Below are 19,120 nucleotides of genomic sequence, written 5' to 3' on the forward strand. Positions count from 1 at the left end.
ACGAATAAGGAAGAAAGAGGGACAGAGGGGTTTGGCTTCCAGAAAGGGACTGTCCCTCCAAAAGAGAGACCGGAGCTATGGTGACACTAGTGCAGTGGGTGGGGAAGATGGGTGGTGACTAAGAAAATGCTCTGCCTTATTCTTTGCATTTACACAGTGGCAGCACACAGTGGAGGAAGGGGAAACTCTCTGCAGTGCTCTCTAAATATAAATTGAGATTTGACTTATGTGCCCCAAATACTGCTGCCCCATGATATACTTACCCGGGGCTTCCACCAGCCTCTTGCAGCAGACATGTCCCTCGCAGCATCTCCACTCGCAGCCGCCAGCCCAGGGCCCCCGCTGATGCAGAGCCGACCTTGAGGGACATGTCTGCTGCAAGGGGCTGGAGGAAGCCCCAGGTCTAGAGCCTGCTGCTAATGAAAAGGTTAAACAACCTCTGCAGGCACCTGAATACACGTGATTCTTGGCCAAAATCGCCCCGACTTAAGGGGCCCATACACTGAGCCGATTAGCAGCCGAACCGATCGATCGATTTGCGATTGATTTTGATCCATTTCAATCGATCTGACAGGCTGGAAAATCTAGGTCGATCTGTTCAGATTGCTTATCATTTTGAATTGGACCTAATGGAAATCTGATGGCAAAAAAATGCCATCAGATCGATTTTCAATTATTGGAGATCTGTTCCTAGGAAAATTAAAAACAATGGTGCATGAGCCAGCCTGGGGCCCCGGGAACTCTCACTGCCCGGGGCCCCAGAACCAGCATCTAACACCATATGTGAGCGCAGCCAAACCACTGGAGCTGCCACCCCCAAGGCCTGTCTCCTGCTGCTCTAAAACTTACCAAACACACAAATGGAGAAACTCACTCCCAAACAGTTCTCTGCTGCTTTATAAAGCCTGCAGGCTGCTTATAAGCCAATGAGAAGTGAACACATATATTACACCTAGCTTGCAGTGATTAATCAAGCAGAAGCTGAGCAAGTCAGCCAGTCAGTTGGAGAGGGCTTCAGTTGCATATAGACAATGGCTATATGACCAGCAGGGGGCACCAGCGTGCAGGATATTCCCTCTCATCTGCCCCCCTCCTAACTAAACTGCATGGGATACTACAATAAAATTAAAAACAATGGTGCATGAGCCAGCCTGGGGCCCCGGGAACTCTCACTGCCCGGGGCCCCAGAACCAGCATCTAACACCATATGTGAGCGCAGCCAAACCACTGGAGCTGCCACCCCCAAGGCCTGTCTCCTGCTGCTCTAAAACTTACCAAACACACAAATGGAGAAACTCACTCCCAAACAGTTCTCTGCTGCTTTATAAAGCCTGCAGGCTGCTTATAAGCCAATGAGAAGTGAACACATATATTACACCTAGCTTGCAGTGATTAATCAAGCAGAAGCTGAGCAAGTCAGCCAGTCAGTTGGAGAGGGCTTCAGTTGCATATAGACAATGGCTATATGACCAGCAGGGGGCACCAGCGTGCAGGATATTCCCTCTCATCTGCCCCCCTCCTAACTAAACTGCATGGGATACTACAATAAAATTAAAAACAATGGTGCATGAGCCAGCCGACCTTGAGGGACATGTCTGCTGCAAGGGGCTGGAGGAAGCCCCAGGTCTAGAGCCTGCTGCTAATGAAAAGGTTAAACAACCTCTGCAGGCACCTGAATACACGTGATTCTTGGCCAAAATCGCCCCGACTTAAGGGGCCCATACACTGAGCCGATTAGCAGCCGAACCGATCGATCGATTTGCGATTGATTTTGATCCATTTCAATCGATCTGACAGGCTGGAAAATCTAGGTCGATCTGTTCAGATTGCTTATCATTTTGAATTGGACCTAATGGAAATCTGATGGCAAAAAAATGCCATCAGATCGATTTTCAATTATTGGAGATCTGTTCCTAGGAAAAAACATTTCTAAACACATCAGATAGATCAGAAATCTATCTGATGATCTATCTGCTGCTAATCTAACTAGTGTATGGCCACCTTTATGTAAAAGTCTGCTTTAATTCTCACACAGCCTTCCTTTCTGCCCGCTTGCCTGCATACAATGGCTTACCATTACAGGGAACCTAAACCATGCCAGAGGGCATTATGTTCACTGCATACTATCTGTTCGTGCTTTGCTGCAGTTGGGTTACTCATTGACCGTTTGCATATTTGTGTTCTTTAATTTATTAAGTTACCCCAAGAAGTCTAGTTTTCCATATCGTCCTATAATTTCCTGTAAAGGGCTGAATTTTATACAGCATGAATAGCCTATTTCATGCTCACTTCTCAGCATTTACCTGCCCCATCTCATTCAAGTGCTTCTTGATGTTTATATGGTGATTACAGACAATTCCCAGCACTTTGCCGATAGTGGGACCAGGAAAGCTTTCCTAGGGATTAATTTGTTCCATTAATCTGTAGCTAAAGGCTCGGATTATTTCATACAGTCAGTGGGCATTGAAAAGGGTTATATTTTTATTTCTTGCAGCTGGAATTGTAACTCTGTGAAGAGGCTTCTGGCTGTTAGTCTTACTAAACCGCACTTTGATCTGCAGGTATTGCTTTTCTACATAGCATTTAAACCTGTAATCTGATTCTTAACAGGCACATCCAGAGTGTATAATGCAACCAGCAGGAAGTGTCTAGCCAAGTTAGAAGGACATGATGGGGAGATTTCAAAGGTAAGTTTAAGTTTCATAATGTATAAAAAAACTGGATTCAGTGCAACTGTTATGGGCTGTGATCGCTTTTAGGATTAAGCTAAGCTGGAAATAGAAATGTCACATGATCATGACCAGCAAATAAAACTTGCAAATTGTTTCACCTGTCAAATGGACCACATGTATCTAAGAGAGCAACCAAAATTGCCTCTGACCCCTCTCACCAAGCTCACTCCATCTTCCAGCTCTTGCCTTCAGGAGTAAGATTCCGGTCAATCGCTACCAAAACCTCTAGACACAGGAACAGCTTTTTTCCTCAAGCGGTAGCCATACTAAATTCAGAACCCCGCTAGGGCTGCTAGGACTTGAAAGTAATCAGCACAGAACTGTAAATGAACAATTCTCACATTGCTTACTGCCACTATACTTGCATAATGTCCTTAACTTGTAATATCCACACTGGCTGTCCTTTGTTTTGTTTATGTTTGTTAAGCTACTGCCAAGACAAATTCCTTGTAGGTGCAAACTTACTTGGCGGAATAAAATTGATTCTGATAACGTTGTGTACACACCCACAGTGCTGGTCAGCTGAAGGAATCAAAACTTGATCCCTCAGGCAACAGTTTGGGAGCCAAGCGCAACTTGTGGGGAGGGGAGGGACAACAGAGAAACTTCCATCAGGGTTAAAGTGAACCTGAGATGAGAATGATATGGAGGCTGTCATGTTTATTTCCTTTTAAACAATACCAGTTGCCTGGCAGTCAAAATCAGAACCATGTTTATTCGCCAAGTGTGACAGCTGCCACACCCGGAATTATTTTTGGTAAACACTGCAAATTCCTTAGTGCAAAAAAAACAACATCTGTCATAACAGCATGCCACACAGTGCAACCGGTGGTAGACTAACACAAGGGCTCATACAATGGAAGACACAGGTGTAGTACGGTAGCACCCCGAAAATACTGGTATTTAAGAGACAGGGAGTTTACATTCAAGAGGGGACTTGAGTTCAAGAGGAGGACTGCTTGGGGGGGAAAGAAGGTTTTCTGCACCTAGAGGTTTTGGTAGGGATGCCAGCGGCCCGGGGGAAGTAGTGTAAAGAAACAACTGTCTGGGTGTGGGTCAAGTGTTAGCCTGTTGGCCCTGAACCTAATTCTGGATGCGTGGATGAGGTTCTGTGGTGGCAGGGGTGGGTGACTCAGTAATCTTTTCAGCGGTGGCGATTACTCTCTGGTCCTCAAACAAGCATGCAACTAATCTTGTCAGATTTGTATTAGACTAGACATCTGATAATCTGCAAGTTTGTTCATAGTCTATAGGTGCGTACACACGCACTACCAGCGGCAACAACCGGTCCGACTGACCCTCCCGCTGGGTGGTCTTTTAGCCGACAGTAATGCGTGTGTACGCGCTGTCGGTGGACTGATAAGGCTGTTTCTGAACGATCCGCTGGTAGTGCGTGTGTACGCACCTTATGGCTTAAAGTATTAGAGGCAGCGGATCAGCAGGATCACCAGGCAATGTGCATTATTTAAAAGGAAATAAACATGTCAGCATCCATATCCCTCTCACCTCAGGTTGGCATGTTAGATTATTAAGCGACCTCGTCAGACCTCTGAGTTCACCTGTACACATGCTACATTTTTCCCGCCAAGGCGGCCCAACCAGCACCCTTGCCTGAGAATAGTATATTAGGTGTACAAGGCAATATCCATCTTTCAGGTGGTGAAGGCTATACATGTCTGTGGGCCCAAAGAGGAGCTTACAACTATTTACGAACACAAGCCCTCAGGGCTGGTTCACACTGCAAGAGCGTTTTACGTGCTAGTGATTTGAGAATCTCTTGCTCGCGCACGGCTGTGGTTGATTTTTATAAAATCACATCGCTCCAGTGAGAACACACACAAAGGGCTTGATTCACAAAGCAGTGATAACTGTTATCACGCTGTGAAAAAGTGCTTCGCATGAAATTTAGCACGAAAACGGTTATCACGTGCAAAAAATCGTGTTCATGCGATAACGCAAATTTTTCACGTGTTGACGTTTTGCATTCACGCGATAAATTTGCGTTATCGCATGAACGTTAACTCACGAAAATTTGCGTTATCGCGCGAATGCAGTGATATCTCTTGGCCCAGACCACCACAATGCATGCTGAGAGATGTAGTCCTTCAGTGTGACTACTTCTCCTGACTTCACCATTATGAACCTTGTTAGGGGGAGATTCACTTGATATATATTTTTACACATACACCAGGGGCCATATGCAATTAACTTTTTCTCCTGAGTTTTCTCCTAGGAGATAATTTTTCATCTTCTATTTAGAATAACTTTTTAGCACTTTGCAATTAAAAAAGTACCAATAAGCAGGTGGAAAAGTACTATTAAAACTATTTTAAGTATTTTCTTGCTTTCTGGTGATTTAAATCACATTTTATTAAGAAGTTTGAAAATATCACTTAGGAGAAAAGTCAAGTGAAAAAATGAATTGCATATGGCCCCATGTATCTGAGTCAGCATGGGCAATTCATTGCATGACATGCACAGGGCAAGTAGGGTAGGAGTGGGATAGGGATAGGAAAGAGATGAAAGATTAACCTGATTACTGGGCTTGGATCAATCCCAACTAGCAAACAGTGTTGATCAGCCCAATGCCAATTTACTGCAAGCTTTTCTGAACTGAGAGCTCCCATGTTGAGCAATATTAGGACTTTTATTTCTGTATGTGAAAAAGTCATTGTGCGTATGAATCTCAGTACCCGAAGCATGAATGAAAATATATTCTTTTATACGCCTCCCTCCCTCAGTTCAGTCTATGTAATGACCCTGCAGTTCTGTTTGTTACAACTAAATAAAGTTCATACAAAAACAACTGGTAACTTGTTACAGGACCCAGGACGTCAGCCTCAGGCCCCTAGTATAATTAGTGTTGTACGTGGCTTTGCCAAAATAAAGGCTGCATTCCATTGTAGAAGTACTGACAGCACACATTGCGGCGTGTTGCGGTGTTTCCCACAAGAGCTGCAGTGCGTCCTGCACGGTTACAGTGGAAGTGGTATACTTTCAGTGGAAAGTATGTCTCGCTGATTTGGTAGCACCAGAGCAATACCGTGCGGTGAAACTTGTCATGGCCATTGCGGTCGATCATATATTAATTGCACCACAACAGTGTAAAAGGAGCCTAATTTCTATTCTTCAATTTTTTTTCATAGGAGACAAATTGAAAACACACACACACACACACACACACACACACACACACACACACACACACACACACACATTTTGATGGCTCGTCTATAAATATATCATACAGCTAACACCACAGCTTGTTTCCTGGTAACACTAATAATTCATTTATGTTTCACAGATGAAAATGATATGACAGGAGGGTGAATGGTTCTACATACAGAAAAGGGTTATATTGTCAGAGGTTTTTTTTTTGTTTGTTTTGCTTTAACTGTGGCCATTTTAACTGGCTGTAGCATTGATCACGACTTACATTTCCACAGATTGTATAGAAGACTTTTGCAGTGGAAATGCCTTCAAGTATTTACAGATGTTTTCCATAATTCCAGTATTTTTATAAACTCCAGGCTCCTGACCCTGTGATCAGTGTGAGCCAATGAGATTGGCTCACAGTGATCACGGGGTCAGGAGCCAATGAAATCGGCTCCTGACCGGCTCACAGAGCTCTGCTGTCATACCAACGGTAGGGCGAGTGGGCTGCGGTGAGATAGAGAGCAGCGTGATCAGTTAAAGTGAGGGCGGCGGTGAGTGAAATCTACACCCTGGCAGGGATAATAGCTGCCAAACAGGGCGTAGATTTCAATCAGCGTCATCAAAAAGTGCTAAAAAAAAATTCCTTTCTTATTTATTTTTATATATATTATGGTTTAGGTCTGTGTCTCCTCCTCGATTCTTCTGTGTACTGTAATCTTCCCCGGATATTGTCTAATTTATACTACTTTCTGCTTAAGTCTGTCATTATTTCATCATCTTCTGTTTTCAAATTTTTTTTAATCTTTACTGTCAGCCTACAACCTGCCATCTGTTCCTGCGACATCTTCTTCCCGCAATATGGATCAGGATACTCGTTGATGGTATATTACAATTGTTCACTAGGACTTCCTGTTGTCCATTTACATAAACCAATGGGAAATTGGCCCTGGCTGGAAATTCAAACATTCCTGTTGGTGCATATGAGAAGACACACGGGAACTGATATAATGTTCACTACATGGTTGAGTCACATTATTATGACCACTGTCAGGAATGCACGTGTCACACCAATACTTTATGGGTATATAAGGCAAGTCATGGTAAAAAAGTGTGATTTATCAGACACTGAAAAAGGTGTAAGCATTAGCAAATGGGCCTAGAGAAGAAGAATTTCATGAATGGTGAAGCCTGAGAGCTGTTCACGGGTTGCTGTGGTTAAATCACACCGTAAGTGGACAAATTAAATCTGTTTCTTTACCCTGTGTGGTAACCGTGGGACTGTGGGAGCCATCAGCGTGAAGGGCTAACGTCAACCATGCAGGTTGGTCCTTGCTGATTGTTGTGCTAGCATGGAGAAGCTTTCTGTCCAGGTGAACCAGGGGGCTTCCAGATGTGTGTCAAAAACCAACAGTGCAGGAAACGCTTTTGCGAATGGAGCTCCAGAGTAGACGGCTGGTGAACCCACTCACTCTCACAAAGGTTTATCACACAAATAAAAATGGTTGTTATGTGCACAGGAGTATTGACATTGGATAGCACCTTATGACATTGGGGTTCCTTTTCCAGTGAGGAATGTTCTGAGCTCTGTTCACTGACCTCAGAATTCCCCATGCCCTAATCCAGTCAAGCTCATTTGGGACCACCTCCAGAACCGGCGCTACCATAGAGTCAAAGGGAGCAATTGCCGCAGGACCCCAGAGCCTGTAGGGGAACCCAAGGTGTTGCTCCCCGAGGCCTAAGCAGTCTTTGGCAGAGTAGCATCTCACCTGTGCTGGTGGGCAGGTGAGACATTATACTACCAAAGACGCTGCAGGGGCCCCAGAGAGCACAGTTAAGTTGGGAGATGATTGGGAAGTAGGGTCAGCAGTCGGTTCAGGGGCCACGGAGGGAAATTTGGCTGCAACAAAGGGCCCCTAGTGCCATTTTTTGGGTGGGGGGGTGTCTGTTGGGCCCTGTTGGGTTAGTTTTGCCCTGGGGCCTCATTGTTACTAGAACCGGTCCTGACCACTTCAGTAGACATGTTTGATGACTGCATTCAACACCAGGTACCCATCATCAACTGCTGGACACCCTGCAGTCTACATTGCTCCTGATACTTCTAACAACTATCCAGCTTCTTATTGAGTCATTGCCATGGCGTCTGGCTGCCACCCGTGCTGCCAAAGATGGTTATTCTGATTATTGGTAGTTGGTTACAATAATGTTTATTGCCCATGTAATATGAACTGAGTGCATGTTTTTTCTTCTCTCAACAAATGTGATATTTCACTTTAAGCATGGCCATATTTCGCACTTTATTCCACGTTTATTTCTCATGAATTCTGCTTCCAAACTGTCTTCCACCTGTTATGTAAACTGGCAGTAATAAATGACTCACTGCTGGAATCGCAGTTGGTTGCTGATTTGTTTGCTGGTTTAGCCTGTGAGTGGCAGTAAGTGAGAACTGATGATGAAATCTATATTGCAGAGTTGCTGGTGAGCGCTGTCTTGCCGGTTGTGTGAAGTGTGTTGTAGGATGCGTTTAGAACGCTCACTGATGGAGGAACACAACTATCAATAATTCACAGTGCGCGCCTGCTTCCTCTCCTGATTGTCATACAGCACACGTGTTCTAGAAGGATATTCTGTTTTCAGACGGATGGAAAGCTAATGCTAGGAGGAAACAGAACCTAGTGTGATTGCTATTCCTCCTCTTTGCATGTGCCAGGAGGGGAGGTACGTGTGCACACAGCTTCATCCACCTCTATAGCATAATTGTGCTTAAAGAGGAACTGGAACTAAGGATTGAACTTCATCCCAATCAGTACCTGATACCCCCTTTCCCACGAGAAATATTTACCTTTTCTTGAATACATCATCAGGAGGGTTTGTGTGGCTGATATTGTGGTGAAACCTCACCTACAGTGTGATGTCATGACATGCAGGCTGATTACATGGTGAATATCATTCATTTCTTGATCTCGCTTCTATTTTTTATCTTCTCACTTTGCAGTGTATTGATTTATTTTTTCTCCCTTTTCATTACAGTTCCTCTTTAAGAGGCGGCTAAAAATGTCATATATATGCTGCAAGCTTACGCTTAGGTTCAGGGCCAGGCAGAGGCAAGAGAGGCTCCAGCCTCAGGGCGCAGTGTAAGAGGGGGTGTAAGCAGAGAGAAATAAGAAAGGGGATACATGGCAGTGACTGCAAGTCAGATAACTGAAGATTAAAGGGGGGGGGGGGGGCTGGGACACCTCGTAGTCTAATAGCAATCGGTGTGTGACTGGGGGGCAGGGATGGAGGGCCGATCTCTTTGGTGTCTCAGCCTTGGGTGCTGGAGGACCTTATCCCGGCTCTGCTCAGGTTGTGTCTACACTGCTCTTATGCCAATTAACAATCTTACAATAACGGTGGCAGCATCCCATAGGCAGGTCTGGACACAGTCACCAGTGGCACCTGAACAGCTTTCTGGGAAAAACTATTAAAAATACTCACATAAACACTGGCTTTATAGCTTTCTGCTGTGCAAAGCTAGACATGGTGGCTTTTTACTTAATCCTCAGTCAGGGTAACATTGATCATTTGCTACAGCTACTGAAAATCTATCAGTGTATAGTCACACACAACTCTTTATTTGTATACCTATCTGTGTTTCTATTAAGCCCCCTTTGCATGGGTAGCTGCGGGTGGTGCGCTTACTGTCAGCTGCTGCTGTGCACCCACTTAAAAGTAGCGTCTGACACATGGAGGCACATCTACAGCCATGACATGAGGTAGGTCTTTGCTGCCTGGTAACCACTCTGCGCGTCAATCGCTGCCACGTGTGTGGCTTATAAACGCTGTTATTTGAGTGTATTAAGTTGCAGCTGGAAGGCATTTGGTGATCTGCACTCAGATCGAAGGGTAAGCTGCATGTCAGCTCCCCATGTGAAAGAGCGAACACACCGAATCCAGCGCAGGAGACTTGGGCGCAGCCGGGGCCACCATAGACCTTAATAGGAATTACGGCTATAGCGGCGCACAGGGAGTAACTTCGGTGCAGTCAGAAGACGGAGCAGAAGTTACATTTTAAAAACACTATAAATCGGCCTCCAGCAATTGCTGGAAGCCAAATTATTTCATTCCCCACCATCCATGGCGACCTGGAGGGGGAATAGTATTTAACGGGGCCTGCATTAGCAGGATCAGCCATACCGGCTGTATCCTGCGCCCAAGTCTCCTGTGCTGATTCCTCTCCTGCGCCCAAGTCTCCCGCGCCTATTCCTCTCCTGCACCGATTCCTCTTGTACGCGTGAAAGAGGCCTTACTGTTACTGGATTACATGTCTGCAAAGTGGGTAGGGGCTGTAAATGTATTAAAGTAGAAGAATTCCATCGCAAATGAGGTGCTACATAACACGCTGTGAATGTACAAGAAATAAAACTGCACGCACCCTCTGTGTTGATTAGTGTCCCCAAGTATCTGATTCATGGAAGCTGGCAGCATAAACAGACAATGTGATTACTAGGATTAGTTTGGGCTGGTTTACACTAGAGTGGATGCAGAACTGGCACGGTGAGCACATCTGCTAAGCAAATGCGTTCTGTCCGTTTTGCATCCGCACCACGTCTGCCTGTCGACTTCGACCATGTGTCCCAGGTCGATCAAGTTTGCCCTTCCGCATCACCACTCACGTATCCAGCCGCCGGTGGGCCCCTCGGTATGCAGCCCGGAAGTAGGGGTTCCTCATACACCATAGGGAGAATTTTCACTGGTAAACCGTAAACCAATGAGAATCCTCCCTGTTGCTGAGAATTACCATTGGTCTTTTGCAACCCTATGAGGATCCCCATGCTTCTGCCGGACCCTGATCTTTGTCCCGGGACCGAGTGGAGGAGTCAGCAGCATACGTAAATATTTATGTCACGGTGGTAGTCGAATCGAGCAAAGCAGACACGGCAACTAGCCTTCTGAGAATGGACACTATGCGTTCTCGTAGGCTTTCAATGCATATCATTTCCTGGATTGTCCGGGAAAATGTGCAAAGGTTAGATTCTGCATTCCGCTTACTGTAATGCTGCAAGTGAATCTGTTTTTAATATAAAAAAAAACACTTCCTGTGCTAAGCGGAACATAGCCACTTCCCAACTGAGGGGTTTTACCCCCTGACCACCAGAGCAATTTTCACCTTTCAGCGCTCCTTCCATTCATTCGTCTATAACTTTATCATTACTTATCGCAATGAAATGAACTATATCTTGTTTTTTCCGCCACCAATTAGGCTTTCTTTAGGTGGGACATTATGCCAAGAATTATTTTATTCTAAATGTGTTTTAATGGGAAAATAGGAAAAAACGTGGGAAAAAAATTGTTTTTCAGTTTTTGGCCTTTATAGTTTTTAAATAATGCATGCTACTGTAATTAAAACCCATGAAATGTATTTGCCCTTTTGTCCCGGTTATAAAACCATTTAAATTATGTCCCTATCACAATGTTTGGCGCCAATATTTTAATTGGAAATAAAGGTGCATTTTTTTTCAGTTTTGCGTCCATCCCTAATTACAAGCCCATAGTTTATAAAGTAACAGTGTTATACCCTCTTGACATAAATATTTAAAAAGTTCAGTCCCTAAGGTAACTATTTATGTTTTTTTTTTTTAATTGTACATTTTTTTTTTTTTTAAATTACAAGAAAAAAAAATTTGGGCAGTGTGGGAGGTAAAGGGTTATTTTTGTGTGTTAAACTAATTTATTTCTATGTGAAAAATGCTTTGGATGTAGTTTTACTATTTGGCCACAAGATGGCCACAGTAACATTTTGTTTATGCGACCTGCAAGCGTCCTGAAGGACGCTTGCAGGAAGTAGAAAGAGGCTGAGAACTTTTTTTTTTTTTTCCCACAATGGTCGCGCTGCTCAGCCGAGCGGCAGCGGATCATTGCGGGGCTGAGATCAACGAACGGGAATGGATTTTCCCGTTCATTGATCTCCGGGCGAGCGGGCGGCGGCGTGTTTACTAGCGGCGGGCGGCGTGTTTACGAGCGGGAGCGCGGACAGCGGCGGGAGCGCGGACAGCGGCGGGAGCGCGGAAAGTACGTATTTCTCCGTTCCTGGGGGTTAAAGGATGGAAAAAGGGACGGAGAAATACGTACGCGCGGGGGTAAAGTGGTTAAAATATGTACTGAACGGGTACTTTTTTTTTTTAGGTAAGTGGGAACCAGCCCTTTGTCCTGTTTTGCTAATTTTGTGTGTGTGGTGAAGCTAGTTCTGTGATTGGGGCCATCATCCATAATTCTAATTAAATTGTATGTAGAACAGAGGCACCAGCAGGATAAAAGTCAATACAATTTTTAAAAATTGCTTAGAGGAAGTGGTGGGCTTGCCTCCCAAAAGCAGACACGAGATCCTGTCTTCATATAAATCAATACATTTATTATACTGGACCCCAAAAACAGTGCAATGCGTTTCGCAGGCCCAGCCCGCATCATCAGGCAATAAAAGTGGGGACAAAACAGAATTTTGTCAATAGCAGGTGTAGCACTACACCTGCTATTGACGAAATTCTGTTTTGTCCCCACTTTTATTGCCTGATGATGCGGGCTTGGCCTGCGAAATGCGTTGCACTGTTTTTGGGGTACAGTATAATAAATGTATTGATTTATATGAAGACAGGATCTCGTGTCTGCTTTTGGGAGGCAAGCCCACCACTTCTTCTAAGCAATTTTTAAACATTTTGACTTTTATCCTGCTGGCGCCTCTGTTCTACATACAAATACTCTGTGTCCACTCCTGGTGGATGGGAGTGCTACCCCCTTTCTTGTTTCTTTACTACAGAGAGCGACTTTTTAATCCTGAGTGAGGACAGGTCTAATCTCCTCACCTGCCTATTGAGTGGTTGCCTGAATGGTAACCCATGTTTGTGAGTATAAATTCTCTCACTAAACCACTTACTAATTGTCTTTAACATACTACACCATATTGGGCTCTCGGTTTTTTCTATTTTATAATTCTAATTAAGACTTGCTGACTAGCGTATTTACTGTTCGTTTTTCTTCTTCTTCTTGTTGACGGCTTCAGATAACTTTTTTGAATGAAATATTTATGCTGAGTTGTGGCTCCTGGATCTGGCAATGCATACCTGATAATCACAACTACTGCAAGGTTATTTCCTTCTCTTATAAATGAAGCTAGCTTACAGACACAAGGCCACTGCGGCATTGTCTATGCATGTAGCAAGGCATGCTGAAGCTCTACCTATAGAGATTTCCTGTATATCCATAGATTCAGGGCCATTTTGGGCCATTGTGGCGCCGGAGGGAAGGCAGCTGTTACCCCCCCCCCCAACTTATTAATAGTAAGTCTGCAGCCTACATTAATTGGCTTTGCAGGCAACAGTGGCAAATTGATAGGTTAGATACAGAGATATTGTTTCTGAAAACAAGTCTATAAAGGATACTGTATATGTCTTACATGCATTATTACCAGGCCATATGCAACTCACTGGCTCAGACTCGCTTAACCCACATAACAAATCCTTCCTATAAATGATGTGGGTGTAGCCACTGTTTGCGTGAAGTCCAAGTCTTTACAGGTTGGAATATTGTCCTGGAAATTAAAGAGTTGCAACAATCAATATAATTAAAATAATTAAAAAGCGTTGCAACAATCAATATAGACAAAATAAAAAAAATTACAGCTTAATTAGCGTATGAAAAGTATCTGCCATTGTTATGCTATTCAGGCAACCTTTGTTCTGTTAATCAGCCGTGCCCATTTAGGTGTTAAAATTACTGTTCATCCATCTCTTAATGGAACTAGCAGTTGTGCATAAGAATTTCATAAAGCACAGTCTGCTAAAAATATCTCCTTGGTGCCCCTTCAAGTAGCTGTCACTCCAAGCATCTGCCTGGTTTATTTATGCCTAACAATGGCCCTGGCTAGTTATGCCTGTGGGCAGCTACAAACGAAGCAATGTGTATTCTTCACACCTGTTGAAGAATCAGACTTGCCATACACATATTGTTTTCTAAAGAAAGAGATTGTGTGCTTTGCCATGGGGAAAATTAATATTAATCATAGTCAGAAATTCTTCACTTTCATCACTGAGGCCCCTTTTACACTTGCATTGCAAGGGTGCATTGTGTTACCTTGTTTTGCCGCAGGGTGACACAACTGCAATGGAAGTGTCTGGGGCCTTGCACACTTACCCTGTTGGGTTGCGTAGCACTGGAAGCTTCCCAATTGCCGCTAAACTGACACAAAGTCTGTAGCGCATTACCGTATGACTTCTGCTGTGACTGAAGCCATTGGAGTCCATGAGCGATGCAGCAATTTAATAGATGGAAGCACTGTGCATTATGGCGTGCATGCGCGGACTGATGAAAATTCCAGTGACTTTACTTCCTGCCCAGCAGGGTGTGTGTGTGTTGGGGGGGGGGGGGGGGGGGGGCGAGATTGCGCAAAGCGTAAGACCCTGTCAGCGCTATGTGCCGCGGGATCATAGGTTTGTCCTTTTTTGGCGTTGCGGTGGGGATGTGACGCTCCTGCCGCAACGCAAACATACGTCTAAAACGGGCATTATTCTCTATGCTTTGTAATATGCAGATTACTTGCATCCCCAATTAAGGCCCGGTTCACATTAGCGTTCGCTATCCGGATTTTCCGGATCTGATCCGGACCGCATACTGTACAAACGGAACGTACGTTCCGCATAGCAATGTAAAGTCTATGCGGACGTTCACACGCGTCCGTTCCGTACAGTACAGAGCCGGATCGGATCCGGACTACGGACTCTTTTCCAACATGCGCTATTTTTTGGGTCCGGATCTCCGGCCCACGCACCCGGACTGGAGCCGGACCTGAGCCTGACAGCACCATCAGGATCAGGTCAGGATCCGATCAGGATCCGGTGCGTTTATTTGCCAAAACGCAAGTGTGAACGGGGCCTAATACTGACTCTTGTATTGGCAAGTAAGTAACAAAATTGACTTTGACTTTTGAGGTCAGATAGGGAGGCAAGAAGTTAATGAGCTGACAGATTTATTGAATGCTTTTCCTATACAGCATAATGTATTAATTTATTCTAACCGAGGAAGTAGTTGTTGAGTATTCCTATTATATGCAGTACATTCCGAGACTTTCCACATATGTGTTTAAGGCTGTAGTGTTGTCATACTCACCGGGTCCGTGACCCTCAACACTTCCAGGCAGGGGTCTCTACGCGTGCGGGCGGAGGGACGCTGAGTCTTGTAGTCCCTTTCAAGTCAAGATGGCGCACGATGTTGCGCGCGCAGCGCGCTTGCGCTGGGCACGCGTGCGCGGAGCTGTGTGTGCGCGCTCGCGACGCTGCGCACTGCGTTAATTCTGGCGCCAGATTCAATTGCCACCAGTATTTAAGCAGCACTGCCCTTCACTGCAGTGCTGCTTGTTCTGGCAGTTTGGCTAGTGTTCCTAGTGTGATACCCTGATATATTTATCTCTGATCTCCTGTTGTGACCCGGCCTGTGTACTCGACTATCCTTGAACTCCGCCTGCCCCGACCTTCGGCTTGTGACATCGATCATCCTTGAACTCAGCCTGCCCTGACCCTTGGCTTGTGACCCCAACCATTCTTGAACTCTGCCTGCCCTGACCCTTGGCTTGTACTGTGGAATACGTCTCTTCACCCCAGTCCTTCACTCAGTAGTATCCTCCTGTTCTCCGAACCACTGTGGAGCTTCCTCTGGCGCAACCTGGTGGGCACTAGGCAGCGAAGCGCGGCATCCCCATTAGGGGGGTGTTCCGGCATCTCCATTAGGGGGGTGTCGGTGAAGACCCGTGGTCACTTAGACTCTGCGCTGGAGTGGTTCTATATCAGTGGTGATGTCAACAGTCTCCTGATCATAACAAGTGTAATGCTGCAGTGGCAGTACCTGACTGCTCATCATGCTTCTAACACACACATTATTATGTATGCTAAAAAGTTTCTATGTGTAAAGCTGTGTATATACTATCAAGTATATTATATATAAGTAGGTTTTCTCCTGATGCAGGGGCGCCTGATCCTGACTATAAGCAGTAGCGGTAATTTGCATATTTTTCTCCTGGGTGTAGCTTGTGAACAAAAATGTATTTTGGCATGTAGTTTTCAGTGAAAATGTATGCTCCTCATTATGTGCTACATTTATATGACTTGGGTTGTGCCAATACCCTGTTCATCTCCACCTAGAACTGGTTTGCTTGCAGTCAGCCAAGACCACCTTTTGTTGAAAAACAAGTAATCCCTTCAGTTAATAATGTACTGTAAGGATTAATGCCATTCTAGCCCTGCTTACTTTGTGCATTTGATTCAGATGCTCAGCCACTCTACACAGACTAGAACAAACTATGGCAAGATTGGGAGTGCCAGCGCTTCCTGTCACCCACTCAGACTGTGCAGGTGTGCAAATTAAGCTACATTTCTTGGTTTGTGCAGCTAACTACTAGGGATGATCAATGAGATGCAAAGTATTCTGAAATTATGCAAATGTTTGGGTTAAATTGATTGGTCCATTTTTAAGCGGCATAAATTAGCATCAATTCGGAACAATTTGCATATCTGTGATCATCCCTACTACCTGCAGGAAGGGGGTGATACTTGGACTACATCTGCAATGAAAACTAGCAGCACAGAGTAATGATTGTAGACTGGAATATAATTACTTGGTCTTTGTTAGTTTTGGAAATCCATAGCTGGCTGCAATGATAGGGTTTAGCAACATTAAATGTCAAAAACATAATAAATATTTTAAGGCAATTTTTTTAACTGAGAATATAATTTCACATATATACAGTATATATAAATTCATGAGTACTTATAGCAGAGCCGGGATAAGGTCCTCCAGCACCCAAGTGCGCCCCTCCATCCCTCCCACCCTAGCCATCACACACTGATTGCTACCGGTATTAGACTAAGGGCCCTGATAGATAAAGAATTGAGGCCGGTTTATTTTATGTATAAAAGTATATACACTTGTCCTCAGCTGCTGTTCTGCTTTCTGCTCCTAGATCTGTTTCAATGCCCAGGGGACACGCATATTAACAGCCAGCTCAGATAAGAGTGCCCGTTTATGGGATCCGCACACAGGCCAGTGTGTCCAAGTGCTGGAAGGACACATGGATGAGATATTCTCCTGTGCTTTCAACTACGAAGGAAACACCATTATTACAGGTAAGTCTGTTGTCACCACTGGACACACTATAACTGATAGAAAGATTGAGTATCTTTTATATACAGCAGCAGTTCTGGAAGAAAGCCTGGCTTCAGGGGCATGAAGAGATAATTTGCATATTCAGTAGTGATGCATTGTGGTAGACCAGTCACTCACTTAAAGTGGACCTGAACTCTTGCACAGGACTGAAGAAATACATAGAGAAATGCACCCTGTATGTATTTAGAGAGTTTAGCCTGTTTAATTCCCCCTCAGTTGTGTCTAATCACAAGTTGTAATGTGATCTCTCCCCTTCTTCTTCATTTTATGTGACTCCAGGTTCAATTCAAGAATTACAATCAATAACAAAAAATTTGATAAACGAGACTCTAACTTTGTTTATCTTTGGCAGATTATATAAAATGTATTCTGGCAACATAAATGATTACCCATATTGTGCTCAGTCAGGATTTGCTTGTTGTTCAGCTGTGATTTATATGTTGTGAAATAAATGCATGAACTATCTCAAGTTCAACCCCTTTAATCATTATTTTTTCTCTCTTTTATTAATACCTTTATTTTTTTTTTATTTTTTTGTTCAACAGGGAGTAAAGACAACACCTGCAGGATATGGCGTTAGTTACTCTTCCTTTATCTCCCATCTAATCAGTGGAGAAGCCAAAATCTGACAATAGTTGTGTCCCGATTCCTTGCAACCAATCACAAGCAGCATCCTCTCCATGAGTGGTATTACTGACTACAGCAGAGTGTTCCGGATGTGTCTGGATTGTTTATGTTGAGTTCTTTTTGTGTTATTGTGTATTGATCTCACTTTGTGTAGTTGACTTTTTTTTATTAGCATTTTTAAACCATTTTTCATTAAATTATCTTGACTTACATAATGTGTGTGTATTCTGTTCATTTGCGTGCGGTCCGGTATTAGTCATGGAGAGAATCCAAAGGCATAACAACAAAAGTTGTTTAGGTGATAACTTAAAGCGGTAGGATCAGCCATACTATGCCAGGGAAAAAAAACACATATATAAGTAGATAAATACTTGATCTACTTACATAACACATGTATTGTGCTGTCCACGTTTTGGTTTCAGTGAATTTTATATAGTAAATGAAGAGAATTCTGTTCCTGTTGGGGGCCATGTCTTTTGCCCACAGTTAAGACTAATGCTGGGAATACACGATGCGTTTTTGCGTTCGTTTTCGCTTTCGATCGATTCTACTCTCGATTCACTGCTCGATTCCCCTCTCGATTCCTTATCTTTTCTTATCAATTACATTCACTTGAATGAGGAGAATCGAAACGAAAGTAGAATCGACCAGATCCAACAGGTTGGAATTTATCTATCGAACCCATCTATCTAAAGTAAAAACTTAACGTGTATTCCCAGCATAACTCGTGATGTCATTTCTGCCCTTTACTTTTTTTTCTTGTATCCTCCAATCGCTGAGTCGCGATTGGAGGATTGTAAACACAAGTGATTAGGGGATCAGGTTTCAGATAAGCAACAGACAGGGAAATAAAGGGAAGAGGAGGAATAGATTATAGATAAAAAGAATCCCCAGCATGCAATTCTTTGGCACGACTACTAAAGGGCCAGTGCTCCTTAAGTATGTGATAACTCCAAATCTTAACAGCAGAAAAAGTTTTGAAAGTTTTGATTGCAGGCTTAGCATCTTTATCACTTAATACACTTTTTTTGGTGACGATACCGCTTTAACTGTACAAGATTTCTTTGCAAGCTTTCGAAACTAAAGGTGGCCATACACTGGTCGATTTGCCATCAGATTCGCCCAACAGACAGATCCCTATCTGATCGAATCTGATCAGAGAGGGATCGTATGGCTACCTTTACTGCAAACAGATTGTGAACCGATTTCAGCCTGAAACCGATCACAATCTGTTGTGGTGGTGGTGCTGCTGTCGCCGCTCCCATTCCCCCCCCCCCCCCCGCCGCATACATTACCTGCTCCGCCGGCGCGACTCCCGGGACTCTCTCCGCTCTTCTTCTCCGCGCTGGTCTCCGGCTCCAGCATGCTTCACTTCTTCCTGCCCGGCAGGAAGTTTAAACAGTACAGCGCCCTCTACTGTT

General features: G+C 44.2%; 1 protein-coding gene across 1 annotated transcript in view; it reads left to right on the plus strand.

Annotated features, from left to right (window-relative positions):
* The window catches only part of DAW1 (dynein assembly factor with WD repeats 1), a 103,638-nt gene extending 85,733 nt beyond the window's left edge, over positions 1 to 17,905 (plus strand). Inside the window, exons 11-13 of the mRNA XM_068280528.1 lie at positions 2,611 to 2,687; positions 16,870 to 17,032; positions 17,618 to 17,905. Coding sequence (XP_068136629.1) covers positions 2,611 to 2,687; positions 16,870 to 17,032; positions 17,618 to 17,652 — 275 coding nt within the window. The 3' untranslated portion in view covers positions 17,653 to 17,905. The remainder of the gene's footprint in view (positions 1 to 2,610; positions 2,688 to 16,869; positions 17,033 to 17,617) is intronic.
* The last annotated feature ends 1,215 nt before the right edge of the window (positions 17,906 to 19,120 follow it).

The sequence above is a fragment of the Hyperolius riggenbachi genome, chromosome 4 (genome assembly GCF_040937935.1).
Source record: "Hyperolius riggenbachi isolate aHypRig1 chromosome 4, aHypRig1.pri, whole genome shotgun sequence".
In the NCBI taxonomy this organism is placed as follows: domain Eukaryota; kingdom Metazoa; phylum Chordata; class Amphibia; order Anura; family Hyperoliidae; genus Hyperolius; species Hyperolius riggenbachi.